The 18,982-nt window shown below is 35.3% G+C and overlaps 1 protein-coding gene across 7 annotated transcripts; it reads right to left on the reverse strand.

Moving 5' to 3' along the window:
* Window positions 1-419: 419 nt before the first annotated feature.
* Window positions 420-6,909, reverse strand: LOC127084772 (ABC transporter C family member 3). Of its 7 annotated transcripts, XM_051025277.1 has the most exons (11): window positions 4,825-6,899; window positions 4,631-4,717; window positions 4,080-4,530; window positions 3,880-3,986; window positions 3,331-3,495; window positions 2,806-3,100; window positions 2,499-2,713; window positions 1,524-1,829; window positions 1,368-1,431; window positions 748-987; window positions 420-656 (listed from the first exon to the last, which is right to left on the reverse strand). In XM_051025277.1, exons 1-11 carry the CDS (start codon window positions 6,583-6,585, stop codon window positions 544-546), a joined length of 3,804 nt encoding a protein of 1,267 aa, XP_050881234.1. In that variant the 5' UTR covers window positions 6,586-6,899; the 3' UTR covers window positions 420-543. The 7 variants fall into 7 exon arrangements, 6 of the variants coding, with proteins under 6 accessions (XP_050881234.1, XP_050881233.1, XP_050881236.1 ...); XM_051025276.1 differs by having other exon boundaries at window positions 3,880-4,530; XM_051025278.1 differs by lacking the exon at window positions 420-656 and having other exon boundaries at window positions 824-1,061; window positions 3,880-4,530; window positions 4,825-6,901.
* Window positions 6,910-18,982: the final 12,073 nt, after the last annotated feature.

Consider the following 18,982-nt stretch of genomic DNA (forward strand, 5'->3'; position numbering starts at 1 on the left):
TAAATATAGGATTAAATATATGATTCCTCATGCAATATTAGCAAAATTTGATTTATCCCCCGTGAAAAAAATTGGATCCTCTAAAATGTTAAAATTCAATATCTTTTGTTTCCTAAGTGCAAAAGTTATTCCCGGTAAAAAAAAATTATTTATCCTAAATTCAGTGTTCAAATTATACGTTTAGGGAGAGAAAAAATATATATATTACAGGGGAATCGAAAAAAATATTACAGGAGATAAAACGAAACTCAGTTACATTATAGGAAGTGTCGTATATTTAACCCTTAAATATATATCAAAATTCAGATTAGAACACTCTTAAATAAAAATAGATCTAAACCTAATGGACCTCGTACTAATAACCTAAAATAACTATAAATATTACTATTCTTCGTCTAATATTTACAACATTATGAAACATCTTTCATTTTGTGCATTTATGCGAATACTTATATTAATTACAAACGTATATTAATCTAAAACTTTGTAGCCTTATTTACACTTATAAACTCTAGTCTGGTTTCATTTCTGTTGTTTCATTTCTTAACTTCCAAAACCAGTGTTTGACCTCCTTGTGTATTCTGCAACTAGTTGAGCAAGAGAAGAAGATTTGTCCTTAAGCAACTTCTTTGGTGAATCATATTCCTCAATAAGCCCTGTATGATTAGTATGAAGAGATATCACCTTCACATTTATGAATATGAAAAAATGTTGACAAAAATGAATAGGAAAAAAACAGGTTCTTGCCTTTACTGAGAAACAAAACCATGTCGCTATCGAGGATTGAAGTTATTCTATGAGCAATGGTGATGACCGTGCAATCAGAGAAATGTTGCTTAACTGTCTGTTGAATTGTATTATCCATAGCCATATCAACTGATGCAGTAGCTTCATCGAGCACCAAGATCTCGCTTTTCTTAAGTAGAACACGGCCGAGGCAGACTAACTGCCTTTGACCCATGCTCCAGTTTTCTCCATTCTCAGTAACTGTGGATCTCATTATGGATGATGCTAAGTAATACATTGCATAAAATTGACTTCTAAAACTTACTAAAATCTTCCTGTCCATTATTAAGGAATGATTATTTTTTTAACATAATGATAAAGAAAAGTAATCAACAAGTTAATGTGTTTTGCAGTATTATTAAGTAATCCTTATTAACTATTGAATATTGACCAATGACCATTGTCATTATTGAATAGTGAAATATAATGACCATATAGTAATATACATTGTATATTAAAAAGACTTAATATGAAATATAGTGACCATATTGAAGTTATATTAAAAAATTAGAAAGACTTAATATGAATTTTGTTCTTTGGTTTGAAGTTTTATATAGGCTTAAAATTTTGAGAAATCCAACCTGTGGAGTCAAGTTTTCCTTCTTTCTTTCTCACTTCATCTCCAAGTTGACACATATCAAGAGCCTAAAATATTTCCTATAGTGTATTAATTTGTATAATTTGCATAAAGGGATCAGTTATTTTTTATTGTCGAGAAAAAAGATTTAACAATTTACCTCCCAAATTTGTTCATCTGTGTACTCTTCTAGCGGGTCGAGGTTAGTTCTTACAGTCCCTTCAAACATTGTTGGATCCTGAGGAATTATGCTTAGTCTGGACCGTAAATCATGGACTCCAATCAATGAGATGTTGATATTATCTATCAATATTTGTCCTGCAACAGGCTCAACAAGTCTAAAAAGTGCTTGCACTAGAGTTGTTTTTCCACTTCCTGTTCTTCCCACAATGCCAGTTTTTGTTCCAGCAGTAAAAGTGCACGTAAGTCCGCGTAAAACAAGAGGCAAGTGAGGGGCATATTGAACCTATATCATACAATGCCTGGGTTAAGGATAGATACAAATCTAAAATACCTTGATAGACAGTTGAGCCCTGTTTGAAACTAAATTTAACACTTTCACGAAATATATAAATATATATATATATATATATATATATATATATATATATATATATATATATATATATTTTATTTCTTGAACAAAAAGTCAAACTGTTGTCACAAGTTATCCTAAAGAACTTATGGAGATAAGGTGAAAATAATTTATGACATGTTAAAAGTTGTTTCCATAAGCTATCTCCAACAGTCTCAAAAGTTGTTATGCTGGTAGATAAGTTCAAATAAGTAAATAGAAACAGGCCATTGTAAGTTAGTATATAAACCAAAACCCAAACCAAATGTAACATTGGTCTATTAGTTTAGCACTGATACACCATTAGTAAATTTTTAGAAGAGTTTCAAAGTTGCTGACCCAACCAATGCATAATAACTATAGATCATATTAATTACTTGCGTCGAATCTAATAGAATGTAAAAGTTTATAACCTAATGATTCTCATTGACATATCTCAATGACAAGTTAAATTAATTTTAGATTAGTGCATAACTTTACATATATGATTTACATGAGGGCAACTTTCAACCTATCAGTAGGTTTTGATATCAGCTAAATTGTTATTGAATGGTGTAGTACCTGTAAATCCTGGATACGAACCTCTCCGAACGATGGCCAAGAATGATCTGGTTGATTGTCTTTTATTACAAGAGGTGCTTCACTTGGGATGGAAGTGTATTGAAGTATTCTTTCTACAGATATAATATTGCTCTCCAAATTGCAAAGAAACCTAATTAATTTGAATTGTACAGCATTTAGACTAATCCCATATGTCACAGCCAATCCCACAATGCCTTCACAAAAACAAAATTGCTGTTTTATGCCTAATGTTGTTACGAGTGAGTATGATTAGTTAATACATAGAAATTAAAATTGAAATACTCACTAGGATCGGCAATTGAACTTGGAAAAGATACCAAGAAAATTAAGCAGAAGGCAAATATGGTAGAGGATAAAATACCCAATCTGAAACTCAACCATTCCAATGCACTAGAACTGTATAATTTAGGTTGGGAATATTTGTCTATCAATTTCATATTCATTTCATTAAATCTTGATTCTTGCTCAAAACATCTTATGGTTGTTGATCCGGATATCGTTTCTGAAAAATGTTGTATAACTGGTGCTTGGCATATACCAGTTAATCGTGCCAATTCCCGTGCTGATGCTGAGTAGTATCGCTGCATATAGAGAAGCATTCTGTTGCTAGGCATAATAATGCAAATGTTGTCACTTTTTCTCACTAGTATAACATTATTGATTTTCACCTAACTACTCCGTTAACTACTATATTATCATTGGAACTTTAGTAAATGAAACCAATTTTATCATAAGAGTTAGTACACTCGATGATTTTCTTAGAAAGTGTGTAGAACCTTGATTGACGCTTAATATGAGACGGAGTGGGTACCTGGTACCATATGCAAGCTGCCACGACAGGAATCAATACTACGAACACCTGCCATGCAGCTTGTGACATCACAGCAATATTTCCCACGAGCTGAACCAGATTGTAGGTAAATTCCCATACTAGATTTGAAATGTTCATATCTACTGTACTTTGGTCTGCCGAAGCCTAGAACAATCAGGTAACATTAAAATTTCGATAAGCAATTACATTCAATATGATCGTTTCGAAAAATATTGAAAATGAATTATAGAAAAATCAAACTATAAAAATCAATGCAAGAAGCTATGACGGGATACGGATCGCCTGCAATAATGATACCAAGTTTCACGCAGTAATCTATGTTGGTCATTAGTTTGAGATCGAACAGCTCAAATTATACATTCACTAAATCAAATTTGAACAATCTTGACCATTGATTTAAATCAGACCGTCGAGATCAGTAACTGCATTTTGCATTTACTGCAGCAAATCTGTTTCCAGAACGAAGAGGTAAACAACTAGTTTCTTTAAAATAAACCAGTGAAAAATTATTGGCACGCTATGACTTACTCTATTAAGAATTCTTCCACTTGGGGTGGAATCGAAAAATGACATTGGCGCTCGAAAGAAGCTCAAATGCATTTGATTGAAGAGCATGGTGGCAGTCTTGTATCCAGCTATCACGGCAAGAAAAGCTCTGACAAGGGTGGAAAAGGAAATTCCAATTGCCAAAGAAACATAGACAACCATCAGAGTAAAGATTCCAATACCAGGTTCTGCAGTTGCTGAAACAGGAGTTGCCAAAGCCATCCAATAATTGCTTGCAATTTGTAAAACCACGGTGAGTATGTGTGAAAGAAATAGGAGAGGTACAAGAGCTCCTCCATAAGCTATTGTTGTGTATTTCCAGAACACTTTAAACCCAACACTACCCTTTTCACGGTCTTCGTCTTGAACAAGTTGGCCTTTCGGCACAATTGTTTCCTCTAACATGCTGTTTCGATCATTTATGTTTTCCACTTCTTGCTCAAGTTCAAAATCGCTTAATGAGCTTGTGTCTTCTCCGGTAATACTCGATGATTTAAGTGTAGGCCCTCTCTCTAAAGACTTAACTGAAGAGAATGCTGCTCTATGTGCACCTACAAGTTCCATAAAATCGGTTCCTGATGTAAGAATATCATTGTATTTTCCTGATTGAGTTATCCTTCCTTCTTTTATGACCTTAATGAATTGTAAGAAAGAGAAAAATACTCAGAAAACGGTAAGCTATAATGTTTGAAACTTGAATTAAGGAGCATGATGAAATATATAAATCACTCACAAGTATCAGATCAGCGTCAGATAAGAACTCTACTTGATGTGTTATGTATATCACAGTTTTTGTTTTCAAAAGGCCAAGCAAACACTCCTGAAACATTACAGTAGCATTAAATGTACAGTTAGATACAAACCTTTCCATCAAAATGCATGACAAAACAGATTGTACTGAAAGCAAGACAGTTTAGAAAATAATACCTTAAAAAGATGGGATCCTGTATGAGCATCAACGGCACTAAAGGGATCATCGAGTAGATATATATCAGCATCTTGATAAAGAGCTCGCGCTATTTGTACTCTTTGCTTCTGTCCACCACTCAAATTGATTCCTTTTTCGCCAATAATGGTCTGATCACCAAATGGTAGAACCTCCAAGTCTTTCTTCATTGAACATGCTTCTAGCACCTTCTCATACTTTTCCCTATCCATCTCTCTTCCAAATAGTATGTTCTCTTGTATCTTTCCACTCTGTATCCATGGTGATTGAGCAACATAAGCTTTTGTTCCACACACCTTCAAGGTACCAGATATCTTTGGTATTTCACCTATTATACAAGAAACTAAACTCGACTTGCCTGATCCAACAGTACCACAAACAGCAACCCTCGTACTATGAAAAACTCTAAGATTTATGTTTTTCAACGTTGCATTGACAGAAGATAAATCCCAAGAGAAATTTCCATCAACTATTTCAATTGCTATATCAGAACTACCTCGCGGAACCTTCTCCACCACATCTGTCTGCAAATCATCTAGACGAAGAAAAGCGACAACCCTATCGAGGGAAACTTTGGTTTGTGCAATTGCTGAAATTGTGTCGGGAATATTATAGATAGGCAATTGAAGAATTCTGAATGTTGCAAGAGCAGATAAGATCTTTCCTGTTTCAAGTGGAATGCCTAGAAGAACACAAGCACCGAAAGTAACAACAGCAACAAATGTTGGGGCGCTAAAGAAGAGAAATCTAACAATTGCGGTAACAACAAGAAATTTCTTTAGCCACATCTCCTCTAACTTCCTAAGCTGAATAATCTTTGCTAAGAACTTCATCTCCCACGCTTGAAGTTTAAGAATCCTCATGTTCATTAGAACCTCAGATGTCGCCTTCATTCTTTTATCCTTGAACTCCATTAACTTAGCTTGGAACTTCTCTTGTAAGGATGCCATAGGAAGGTTTAGCAACATAACAATAACAGTTGCAGCAAAAGAAGCTACTGAAGCAACCCCGACATTTCTATGAAGAATAAACAAAGCCAAAGAAATTTGTAGAACAGACATCCATGGATCATGCAAATACCAACAAAACTCACCTACCCTTTGAGCATCAACAGTCATTAAGTTGATGATTTCGCCACTGCTACGTCCCTCTTTTGATTGACACGAAAGTGTCAATCCTTTAGCATAGATCATTGACACCAACATTGATTGCATCCTAACACCAACCTGTCGGAACTTAAACATCAAGTGCCTTTGCGAAAGAAACTCGACAAGTTTCGCCATAATAAACGCCGTAGCCAAAACATAGCCATCATATTTAACCTTGTTTTCATCATTGAGATATTGAACAAGGTTGTCAATAAGGTAAGGACCTACATAAGAAGCACATACGTACAAAAATGCAAATATGCCAGATATAAGAATCCCTTTCCATGTTGATAAAAACAGCACCTTAGCGAGTTTAATAGTGGTCACAGTCCTAACATTACCACACTCTAACTCAAGGTTTTTTGTAAAAGTTGAAAAAGATCCATAGGCAGTGTCATTGGCAGAAAGAAGTGGAAGGTCTTGATGGTTTAAAGTTTTTTTACTCCCTAATGTTATAAGTGGAGTCATCCATGAGAAAGTAAGAATGCTAAAAAATCCAGCATTCAAATAACCTGTTAAAATTTCATTTCCTCCTGCCTTTTTGGAATCAGAATCCTTCAAAAGGGGCTCTTCAAGAGGGGCGTGTTTAGTCATTTTGTTAACAGAACTTCCAACATAACAAAGAAAGAAACCTGTAATAGAGGAACCTATATTAGAAACAATACATTACTAGGACATGTGAAACACGGTTCCTATGCAGTGGCCTCTTAAGCATTTCAGCAAACACGTAGAAAGCAACTAGTAAAATCTAAAATAATGAAGAACAACATGATTATGGAGTTATTTCTTTCACTCTTTCCCACAAGTGAAAATGGGTTGAATGAGAGAACTAAGTTCCAAAGTAATTGAATGAATGATAGAGTAAGAGTAAGAGCATCCACAAAAAATCCATTTCTTTCACTTTTTAATAAATATTATTAATCAGTGTTAAATCCAGCGAATATTTTGTTCACGGATGAGAAACCAATTACTAATTGCCATCACATATCGTGAAAAAGTTTTTTATTATATTATTTTCTTTAATAAATATCATATGCATCATTTAAATTTAATATTTATTAAATTTATATTTATAATACATGAATGATAAGGTTAAATTTAAAAAATTTCCATAAAAAAATATTATCATTTATTTTTATCAATTATACTTTTTTAATAGACGTGATATGAACAGTATTTTAAAATATTATATCTAAACATTTTTTTTAATATTTTTAATTTACTTTTAAAGAATAAATTTAAACCTAAACATAAAGAAAGATGGAAATAACCAATGCGCTATGGATGAGGGCGCTACTTGAGAAGAGGAAGTTGTTCGTAAAACTCCCTTTGAATGGGAGTCGACTATGTATATTGTTACGTGTCTTAGACTTGCTTTGTCACCTTATCAACTAGTCTAGTTATGTTAGGTTTCAAAGAAGTCATCGTGCTCTTCTAGAATATTTGAGGAGCCTTTATTAATAAGGCTAAAAGACATATGATGGATGTGATTAGGAAACAGTCTTTAACGTTTTTAATCATTATGAAAACACACATTAGTTTTCATAAGACCAAATCCTTCTAGGAAAGAGTTTGACATGTGAGTATTCACTACGTGGATGCACGTAGTCAAACTACATGCATTTGGGTGTTAAAGCATAATGGTAGTAACATTGTAATTGATGTGCATGATGTCTTTGTGGATATAATTACTATCAAGTTATTATTGGGAACTTCCTCTTGGTATAAAATAGAAATTTATGCTAGTTTCGTGTGCACTTCTCGTCTTAACCTGTGGCTACACCTTATTAATTAGAGGAACATTGTTGATGATCCTTGGATGGTGATTGGAGATTTTAACAATATAATTCATTCGAGTGAAAAAAAAAAGGTAATTTTAATCATTATAGGGTAGTAGCTTTGTTAAATGTCATTGATAAATGTAATTGAGTTGAAGTAGATATTATTGGTAGAAAATTCACATGTAATAGGCATTGTACTGGTAATTAGATGCTTTATTGCAAGCTAGATAGGGCGTTGGTTGACATTGCATGACGCACGACCTTCTCTGATGCATATGTTAAGGTGTTGTGTAAATTTCATTATATTCACAACCTTATTCTCCTTAGGTGTGAGCTTTCATTCCAAGACCACGAACCCCGTCCTTTTAAGTTTGAGGCAACTTGAATCACTCACCTAAAATACTCCTATATAGTCCAAACTGCTTGGGGGAAATCCCTAGATGGCATTGTAACTTGTCTCCAAAGCGTGCAACACGACTTTATCCTTTTTAATAAGGAAACTTTTGGCAATATCGACAAATGGAGCATAACATTAAGAAGAGACTCATGGGGTATGCAATGCTCTTTTGAGAGAATAGATTCGGCAGGACTAATTTATCTCCAATATAAGCTTCAACAAGAGTATGATGAGATCCTTACGTAAGAGGAGATTCAATGGTATCAAAAGGACATAGATGATTGGATTAAATTAGGAGATCAAAACACCAAAAAAATTCATACCAAAACGGTAATCAGGTAAAAGAGAAATAAAGTCAATGGCCTTCATCTTCCAAATGGTGGTTGGTGCAATGGTGACACTATTCTCATGGAAGAAGCATTGACTTTCTTTAAAGGTATTTTATGTCCTACATACATTATACTCTCTACTAGTATGGGTGACTCAACTATGGCTCTGATCCTTACGGAAGAAGTCCAACACTACTTGACTTAACAGGTGACGCGGGAAGAAGTTACTTATGCGTTGAATCAAATGCATCCTTTAAGGCTTCTAGACCTAATGGATTCTGGGGTATTTTATTTAAACAATTTTGACATATAGTTAGAGATGACTATAGCGGTAAACTCATGACCATTAAGCTATGGATAAACTTAACATCAATAAAACCAGAGTCGCCACCGCGCTTTTATTGTTTCCAAAGGAAAAGGGAAAAGTACGAACAAAACCCAAAGATAAGAAGGTGTAACACCCCAAACTGCTTTCAGGATTATCGACTGACCCCACAAACCAACACAGGTCTTTTCAGCATGTTTTATCCTCACTCACACGCTTCCTGGGAAACTTCCCAAGAGGTCACCCATCCAAATACTACTCCAAGTCAAGCACGCTTAACAATGGAGCTCTTATCTGTTAGGCTACCGAAAAGAAGATGCATCTTGTTGGTATAGGTAGTACTAATTAATCCTTATAAGCCTTCATTCAACCATGCAGTCCCATACCTGCATAGCCTCAGGATCCCTCTCATTCCGATGTGAATTCGGTTTTCCCCCTAGAAGCTGCTAGGAGTGTCTCACTGTCATGCATCATGCATCGACAATCACTCCATCGCCCTCGGATGTTACATGTAACCACTCTTCGTCCTCTCCGACCTCGGGTGTTACATGCCCATCAGCTTCCGCTTTGTTCGTCCCCGAACCACATCGTACTGGGAGAGGTTTGGCTCTGATACCATTTGTAACACCCCAAACTGCTTTCAGGATTATCGACTGACCCCACAAACCAACACATGTCTTTTCAGCATGTTTTATCCTCACTCACACGCTTCCTGGGAAACTTCCCAAGAGGTCGCCCATCCAAATACTACTCCAAGTCAAGCATGCTTAACTATGGAGTTCTTATCTGTTAGGCTACCGAAAAGAAGATGCATCTTGTTGGTATAGGTAGTACTAATTAATCTTTATAAGCTTTCATTCAACCATGCAGTCTCATACCTGCATAGCCTCAGGATCCCTCTCATTCCGATGTGAATTCGGTTTTTCCCCTAGAAGCTGCTAGGAGTGTCTCATTATCATGCATCATGCATCGACAACCACTTCATCGCCCTCAGATGTTACATGTAACCACTCTTCGTCCTCTCCGACCTCGGGTGTTACAGAAGGTGTTAGCATCAAAAGTGTCCTAGGTACTCCTAGGGAGCCCTTTTTATGTGTGTATGTGTTTTGGTATAAAATGATGTTTGTAATAAATAGAGTGCGGGGATGAGAAAAGAATTCATTAATTATATTTTTGTGTTTGACAAGACATTCGGACTTGTGCCTACGTACCAACATAAAAATGAGGGATAAAAACCTCGTAGTTCATGGTATCAATTTCAAAGTGAGTTGATTGCTTTTAACAAAAATTTAAATTTAAAAGAGGCACAAAAAGGCCAAAAGTTTGAATGAGTGTTAGTTCTTTTTGTCCTTTGAAATTTTAAGTCAATATGGTTAAGTTCATTTATAAGTTTGACTTAAGAAAAAAGAGTTTTAAATTGCAATGGCATAAGGTCAAAGTTTCTAATTTTTAAAAGAGTCTAAGTTTTAGAAATCACAACTAAAAAATATTTTGAAAAGGGGGGAGAGATTTGAAATTTAAGAAATGGGAGGAGATGAAGAGACTAATCCTAAGCAGAAAATTAAAAGTTAAGAGTTGAAAAGATCTGACCAATGGGATGCAATCCAATAGACAAGAATGTCATATAGAAACTCAGTTTTCCTTTGGACATTAAATCCAGCAAGATCAATAAGCAAGTAGAAAAATGAAGAGCAAGGCATCAAATAAAGATAGTCACATCCAAGCTAGCAACTTCACATTCTTCTCTTAATCTTCTCATGTATCATATGACATACTCCTTGAATGGCTCAGAATAAGGCATTAGACACAGGTTCAAAGTAACATTTGCATCAAGACCATGTAGCAGATGAACTCATGTGGATCTCAATACTTGCATCAGATGAAAGCTCAATTCAATAACTTGGTTTCAGAAATGTTGGCATTGGCCAAGTCCTTTTGCACAGAGGATGTTGTCTAATTCTAAGTCCAAAGCTCAGATCAAATCCAACAGTCCAGACAAACATTTTTTAGGGGTTTTTGTTGTTTATCAAGTATTTTAGGGTCCTAGGACCACAAACACAAACAAAATACACAAGCAAATATATACAATCACAACATATGGCTCAAGTGAGCAAAGTGAAAATGACATAAACATAAACAAGTTAAATGAAATGGTAAATGACTTGAATTTAAAGTGCATAAAGTATATGGCTTGAAATTAAAAAGTTAGTCAAAATGTTAGTTGATTAGATGTTAGTGAAGTTTTGCTTTTCTATTGATTACTCATTCTTTGGAGAACATTCAACCCTCTATTCACAAGCATGGATCCTTGAAGCAAGACATCTTCCAAAGGAAGAAAAAAAGTTCAAGTTTCCACACAATACCATGAAAGGGGGGAGATTGACAATCTCACTTACTAAAATGATATGCTTTTGGGTCAAAATTTAGCGTTATGTTAAACAATCGTAATTGGACTTATGTAGAAGTCATAACCATCTGAAGTCGGTCAATAAATTTTTTGGTGTTAATGCATGTTAGAGATATGGTATAATGAATCATACTCCTAAAATATACCACACACAAAAAGAAAATGATCAAAGGATGGACCTAATCTCATTCATACTTGTATTGGTTCATCTAACACAAAGTTATTGATGAACCAATTAGCCTTAGGATATTGAGACTTCATTGGTCAATGAGAGGAATGGGATAGAATGGGATTGAAGATGAAGAGGGAGAGGAAATGAGACAAATACAAATTGGTTATGGGAGAAATTTTATCAAATTAAAATCATTTATTCATTTTGGGAGACGAAATGTATATTTCATCAATCCCCTAAATCCAATGATTTTAATCCAACAAAAGTCAAATCAACCTTGACCAAGGCCCAAACGCATAGTCAAACTTCACAAGTCAATAAAAATGGTTCATCATAATTTCTACACAATTAAACAATTAAAATAATAAATTAAAATGCATTTAAATAAAATTATGTTTGATTAAAAACCTAAAATCTCTTCAAAACACCAAATAAATGGCCAAGAGATTTATCATAGGTCAAACAAGGTCAAAGGACCTTGGACAAAAAAATTCATAATTTTTGAAAAGTCAGAAGTATTTTTAAACAATTAAAAATATGCACAAAACAATTAATTTATAAAAAATATCAAAAAATTAACCCAAAAATTAATTTTAATTCAGAAAATGAAAGAGAAAAAATTTTGAAATTTTTTGGTGAAAGTCTCATATTTTTTGGATTAATATGAATTAATTAAAAATAAGCAATTAAATAAAATAATCAAAAATTCAAAAAAATGAGAACCATTTGACCTTCCTCATTAATTGAAGTGGCAGATCAGATGGCGATAAGTATGTGTTCCACATGTGTCTTGGTCAACTGAAACACACGCATGAACTGAGTATCATGAACTGAGTTGCTTCGATTTGACCTTAAAGCAACTCAATCTTCTTGCCTACATTGATAGGACTTCAGACAACCAAAAATTAACAAGAATGATGAAGAATTGAGAGAGAATCGAAGAGAAGGAGTGTCTGAAAAATCACCTTCGAGTTAATCTAATTCCACTTGATTTTGATCTACATTTGATGGCTTTCTCTTCCTCTTGCTTACAGAAGTCAATTGAGATGTAAAGGGAAGTGAATTTCTGGAGTTTGAACTTCCAAACAGAAGTTAAAGTTCAAGCTCGATTTCAAGAAAAACCTTCAGAAATTCTATGACAATGGGGGTTTGAATCAGTCTAGCAAAGCTTGGGCAAGGTTTTGATTATTATTTTGAAGCCTTAAGCTTGTTTAAATAGGCAATGCACTTGATATTTGCACCACTTGAAAATTGGCCAATTTTAGAAACTCCTTTGCACGGGTGCATGGGCAATAATTTGAGCCTTAGTAATGATGCAATCCGCTTCCAATTCGAGTGCAAAGTGTACTGAATCCATCATGTGGAAGCATGCAAAAGAATTTGATCATTTGAAATCCAATCTTGCCAAAACACTTCCCATAATGAAGCCATGCGCAAGTCCCTCAATTTTGATCCAAATGAGATGGTCTTGAACTTTTTGGAAAGGTGAGACCAAGGGGAACAACTTTTATGTTGAAAACTTTTTCATTTTAAGCTTGAATCATGATTAATTTTGAGGTGGAAGTTTGGGAAATCAAACATATTTGAAAATTTTCTAAGTCCCAAGTCAAATGTTCACTTCTTCCACCTTGAATAACTTTTTCTATGGACTTCAAATGAGAAACGTTCCTTCATGAAAGTTGTAGATATTGCAAACCTATTTAATTTGGTCACAATTGTGACCTAATTTGGATTTGGCATGAAGGAGTTATGCATTTTAGAAGTTGAGGAAAATCACTTATTCAATGGTATTGGTCCAAAATGACCTATAATGTTTCCTCTTGGCACATGCATTTGCAAGATGAATTTTCACTTCCTTTAAAAATCAAAGTTGAAGTATACATATTGAATTTTATCATGAAATTTTAATGGCTTTCATATCATAAAAATTAAACAAGTTATTGTCTTGGGAAGTTGGCCTCCAAACTAGGGTTCAGACAAAATGACCTATAATCTTTCACCATAAAAAATGACTTTCCAAGAAAAAATAAGTCTTGACTTATACAAGAAAGTTGTTTGGATTGTCATTTTTAGTAAATTTTCTCTTGGAATCATTTTCATATGACAAACATTGTAGGAGATAGGGTCTAGGGAACCCCAATTATGACCAGTTGACTTTCTCTGGTCAACCACCATGAACCATCTTGCTAGCTTGATAATATATTGAATTTTGGGACTAATGGAGGATAATATATGAATAAGATGATTTAATGTGAAGTATCCCTTGAAATATTTGATCAATTGTTGAAGAAACTTGTTGAAGAAGTCACACAAGATACCCAGATGAATTAGGGTTTCCAAGGCTAACCAACCCCAAACTCTTGATGATTTCTTGATCAAAATAACATGTGGAGATCATGGGGATCCATATATGATACTTAGAGCCAATGTGAACCAATTCTTGATTGAGCTCCTTGCATTGAGGGTCTTAAACCCTATATATGAACTTGATAGAGCATAAGTGAGCATACCCACTACCTACAAATTCAACAAACTATATATTGACATATTTTTGGTATTTTAGTTAGTAAATAAAAAAAATGAAGTATGATACAAATAAAAGTGCTTGGTGATCTCTCCTAATGCAAACCCAATGAATAAGGGATAATGAGGATGCCAAGGTGTGATCCTAATGCCAATGCATATGATGGGATAGCATGAGGGATCTTAGGGTCAAAATTGAGGTCTTACAGCTGCCCATATTTAAGGACGTTCTAGCTGAGGAGATGAAGGTTAAAATCCTCATATCGACTCGGTAGAATGGACTTAAATAACAACAATAGAAACAAATTTTGGTCCCTAAGAGACCTCATGATGCATATGATATGAATGTAAAAATAATCTTTGTGGGGAAAGTGTTGCTACAAAGGAAAAGAATCTAGAGACACTGAAAGTCCACAGAAGTATAATGCATTCCGTAAGGAAAACTCACTGGGGAGATAGAGACTTTGGGGGATAAAAATTTGTGCATAGGCTAGGCTACGACTTAAAATTGTTGGCGGACACGAGAGATTCCATGAAAACAAATCAATGGAAAGACTCAGTCAGAGATAAAAGGAAAAATATACAGGGTAAACAGGTAAATCAGAACAAAGCTGAAATGCCTGAACCAAACAGAAAAAGGCGATTTCATTGAGGAAATACACACTCAAACTCAATTGGGGAAGAAAAGAACTTCAACACATGAGTAACAGAAGTATATTATCCATTACCGGTTACTGGGTAAGGAGATAACATAATCTGACAGAGAGGACATCCATTACCGATTAGGGTAAACATATCAAGGATGACTCGGTGATGGGAGCAGAAGGTGTATTCATTTCCAGTTACTGGGTAAGAATAACCCGCCGGAGAAATCCAAATAGGGTTTACAACTACCAGTAACTTGGCAGAAGACCAAAGAGAGAGGATATTCGTCACTGGTTAAAGTGAACATATCAAGGATAAACTTAAAGGAAAGAATAATCGTCATCGGTTAAGATGAACATATCAAGGATTGACTATCGGGGAAAAGTAGGAATTGCATTTATCAGTTACTAGATAAAATGTCGAAGAGAGAATTTCTATCACCGGTTAGGATGAGCATATCAAGGATAGACTCCGAGGGGAGAAATAGGAATTACATATATCAGTTACTGGATAGAATACCAAAAAGAGAATATTTGTCGTCGGTTAGGATGAACATATCAAGGATAGACTCCGCAAGGGGAAGCAAGATTTACAACTACTGGTTATTGGGCAGAAGACCGCCAAGAGGAGGAAACCCGTCATCGATCAGGATGAACATATCAAGGATTAACCCTCTGGGAAATGAAATAGGGATTACAACTACCTTTTTTACTAGGCAGAATACCAGAACGAGAATATTCGTCATTAGTTAAGATGAAGATATTGAGGATAGACTCAAAAGGGAAAGAATATTTGTCATCGGTTAGGATGAACATATCAAGGATAGATATCCTGGGAAAACGTGAAAAAGAATCCGCTGGGGAGAAATAAAGGAAGTAGGTTACTTTTACCGGGTATTAGGCAAAAGTACAGTACTCACAAATTAAGAAGAATGTTACCTTTTACTGGGTAACAGACTCTCGGGGGGGTCAAGGTATCTATCTAGGCAAGATCTAGAAAGAAAGGTCAATCAAAGACTTAACCCAATGAGGATATAACTCAGGGGGAGTGGTTCCATCCAGACAATCAACTAGGGAGGAAGCTGAAATAATAATCATCCACGAGGAAATAACTCGGTGGGAAATGAGAAAGGTTAAATTCTTCTGCTTAAAGGGCTGACACTCTACAATTGAAAGAGGAAAGACATGCCAAATATGCGTGGGGAGAGGATACCACCATAGTAGAGGATCGAAAAAAAGGATGAATCATAAAATGCAGTAATAATGCAATAATGAAATCTATGAATGTATATGTATATGTATATATGATGATTATGCTGACGAAACAATCACAAAGGATACAAATGTCAATGATATGAACCATCGATACAACACTCGGCCAATTTCAACAGGATGGAGGCATCAACTGGAGAAAGAGATGTTATGGATGAACATGAATCTTCTCAAAGGTTCGACCCTGGTTGGGGAAGAGGAAAGATTTGCTGAGGATCTGCACCATTAACTCTGTGGGGAATTTTAGATCAACATCATATCAAATGGGAGACAACCTTGCAAAGGACAAAAATAATTGCTCAAAACTTAATCCTAGCGGGATCAAGCACAAACTCTGCTGATGACCTGAAGGGGGTAACAAATTTGTGTTGAATATATGCAAACCACTAGGATAACGTGTCTACAACTCGAGAGAGGCAGTTACAAACTCGGTTGGGGAAACAAAGAAAACTTGGTCGGAGATATTGATGTCGTTTGAAAAAATATGACCGAACCAGCTGCTTGGGGAAAACCAACAATGCTTCGCATTTTAGGGCTCACCTATTCTCAAACCGCTGTTGATATTCCTTAAATAAAATTGATTGCTCTTAAAAAGTAATTTCTTTTTTATTTAAGAAAAACATGATTTTGATTTTTAAATTCAATTTCAAAATGATCATCATAAAATTTAGTTATATTTAGCTGAAATAAATAAGAGTAGAAAAATTGGATAAAAAGCTCAACTTTATTTAATAGAATGGTAGTCTGTAAATGACAGGACTCCATAGATCTTTACAAAAGTTGAAAAATGATAATTTACATGGAAAATGGCTACATTGAATACAATGATCACTAATCCTTCTGCCAACTTTGATATCCACTGTGTTCTTGGCTTCGATTGAAGGTGACGAATCAAAACCCAATGATGTGCTCAAGAATGTCTTCAAGACTGAAATCAAACGAATGTAGTTACTTGCCATAATCCCTAATTTTTGCATAAATTTCCCCAAGGTGGGGTACTCAATTTATCGGGATAAATTTTCTGTTTTATGTCTCTAACTTTTGCCTGGATCTCCCTTTCGGGTTTTCAATCCACCGAGACGTTCATTTTTTCTTAAGCCGCCCTTTCGGGTTTTCAACTTAGCGAGTTGTTCTTTTCTTTTTAGGTGAAGTATTTCTTGACTGCATCGACATTCACAAGACGCGTGAACTCTTCACCATCCATAGTTGTAAGAATCAAAGCACCGCCTGAAAAGGCTCTCTTAACAACATATGAGACTTCATAATTAGGAGTCCATTTGCCCCTAGAATCTGGTTTGAAAGATAGAATCTTCTTGAGCACAAGGTCACCTTCTCTGAATACACGAGGTTTAACCTTCTTATCAAACGCTTTCTTCATTCTTTGTTTATATAACTTACCATGACATATGGTAGTTAACCTTTTCTCTTCAATCAAATTCGGCTGGTCATACCTGGTCTAACACCATTCAACTTCTGTCAACTTGGCTTCCATTAAGGCACACAATGATGGGATTTCAACCTCTACTAGGAGCACAACTTCCATTACATAAACAAGTGAGAAAGGGGTTGCCCATGTTGAAGTGCGGATGGATGTATGATACTCGTGCAAAGCAAATGGGAGCATCACATGCCAATCCTTGTACGTCACAACCATTTTCTGAATGATCTTCTTGATGTTCTTGTTTGAAGCTTCAACAGACCTATTCATCTTGGGTATGTAGGGAGAAGAATTATAATGTGCAATCTTGAAGTCTTTGCAAAGAGCTTCCACCATATTATTGTTCAAGTTCGATCCATTATCAGTAATGATCTTACTTGGCACACCATGTCGGCATATAATCTGATTCTTGATAAACCTCACAATAACTTGTTTGGTTACATTCGCATATGATGCCGCTTCAACCCAATTTGTGAAGTAATCAATAGCCACCAAAATGAAACGATGTCCATTTGAAGCTTTGGGCTTAATCATACCAATCATATCAATTCCCCACATGGAGAAAGGCCATGGGGAGGAAATGACGTTCAACAGTGTCGGTGGAACATGAATCTTATCTGCATATATTTGACACTTGTGGCATTTCTTCATAAACTTGCACATTCAGATTCCATTTTCAGCCAATAGTAACTTGCTCTCAACATCTTCTTAGCCATAGAATGTCCATTAGAATGAGTACCAAAGGAACTTTCATGGACTTCAGTCATCAATAAGTCTTCTTCGTGTCTATCCACGCATATGAGCAAAACCATATTGAAGTTTCTCTTGTAAAGCACATCACCATTCAGGTAGAAGTTGCCAGCTAATCTCCTCGGAGTCTTCTTATCTTTCACAGATGCCCTAGATGGGTAAATCTAACTTTGGAGAAAACACTTGATATCAAAATACCACGGCTTTTCATCTTTGATCTCTTCAACAACAAACACATGAGATGGCCTATCAAGACGCATCACAGTGAAATTAGGAACTTCATTCCAAAACTTCACCACAATCATTGAAGCCAACGTTGCAAGAGCATCTGCCATCCGGTTTTCATCTCGAGGGATATGATGAAACTCAACCTTTGTAAAGAAAGTTGAAATCCTCCTAGCATAATCTTTATATGGTATCAAACCGGGTTTATTTGTCTCCCATTCACCTTTGATCTGATTCATAACCAAAGTGGAATCTCCATAGACGTCAAGATACTTGATTCTGAGATCATGGCCTCTTCAAGCCCCATAATGCAAGCTTCATAATCAGCCATATTGTTTGTACACTTGAAAGTTAATCTAGTTGTAAACGGAAAATGCGTTCCTTGAGGAGTAATAATTAATGCCTCAATGCCATTACCATACTGATTAACAACTCCATCAAATACCATGCCCCAATGGGAACCAGGTTCTGGCCCTTCTTCAAGCAATGGTTCATCACAATCTTTCATTTTCAAGTATAAGATCTCTTTGTCAGGAAAATCATAATGCACTGACTGGTAGTCTTCAATTGGTTGGTGAGCCAAGTGGTCAGCCAAGATACTACCCTTAATTGCCTTTTAAGATCGGTATTCAATATCATACTTGGATAATAACATCTGCCAACGGGAAATCCTTCTAGTTAAAGCAGGCTTCTCGAAAATATAATTGATTAGATCCATTTTGGATATC

Source organism: Lathyrus oleraceus, chromosome 5, assembly GCF_024323335.1.
Source record: "Lathyrus oleraceus cultivar Zhongwan6 chromosome 5, CAAS_Psat_ZW6_1.0, whole genome shotgun sequence".
Classification (NCBI taxonomy): Eukaryota; Viridiplantae; Streptophyta; class Magnoliopsida; order Fabales; family Fabaceae; genus Lathyrus; species Lathyrus oleraceus.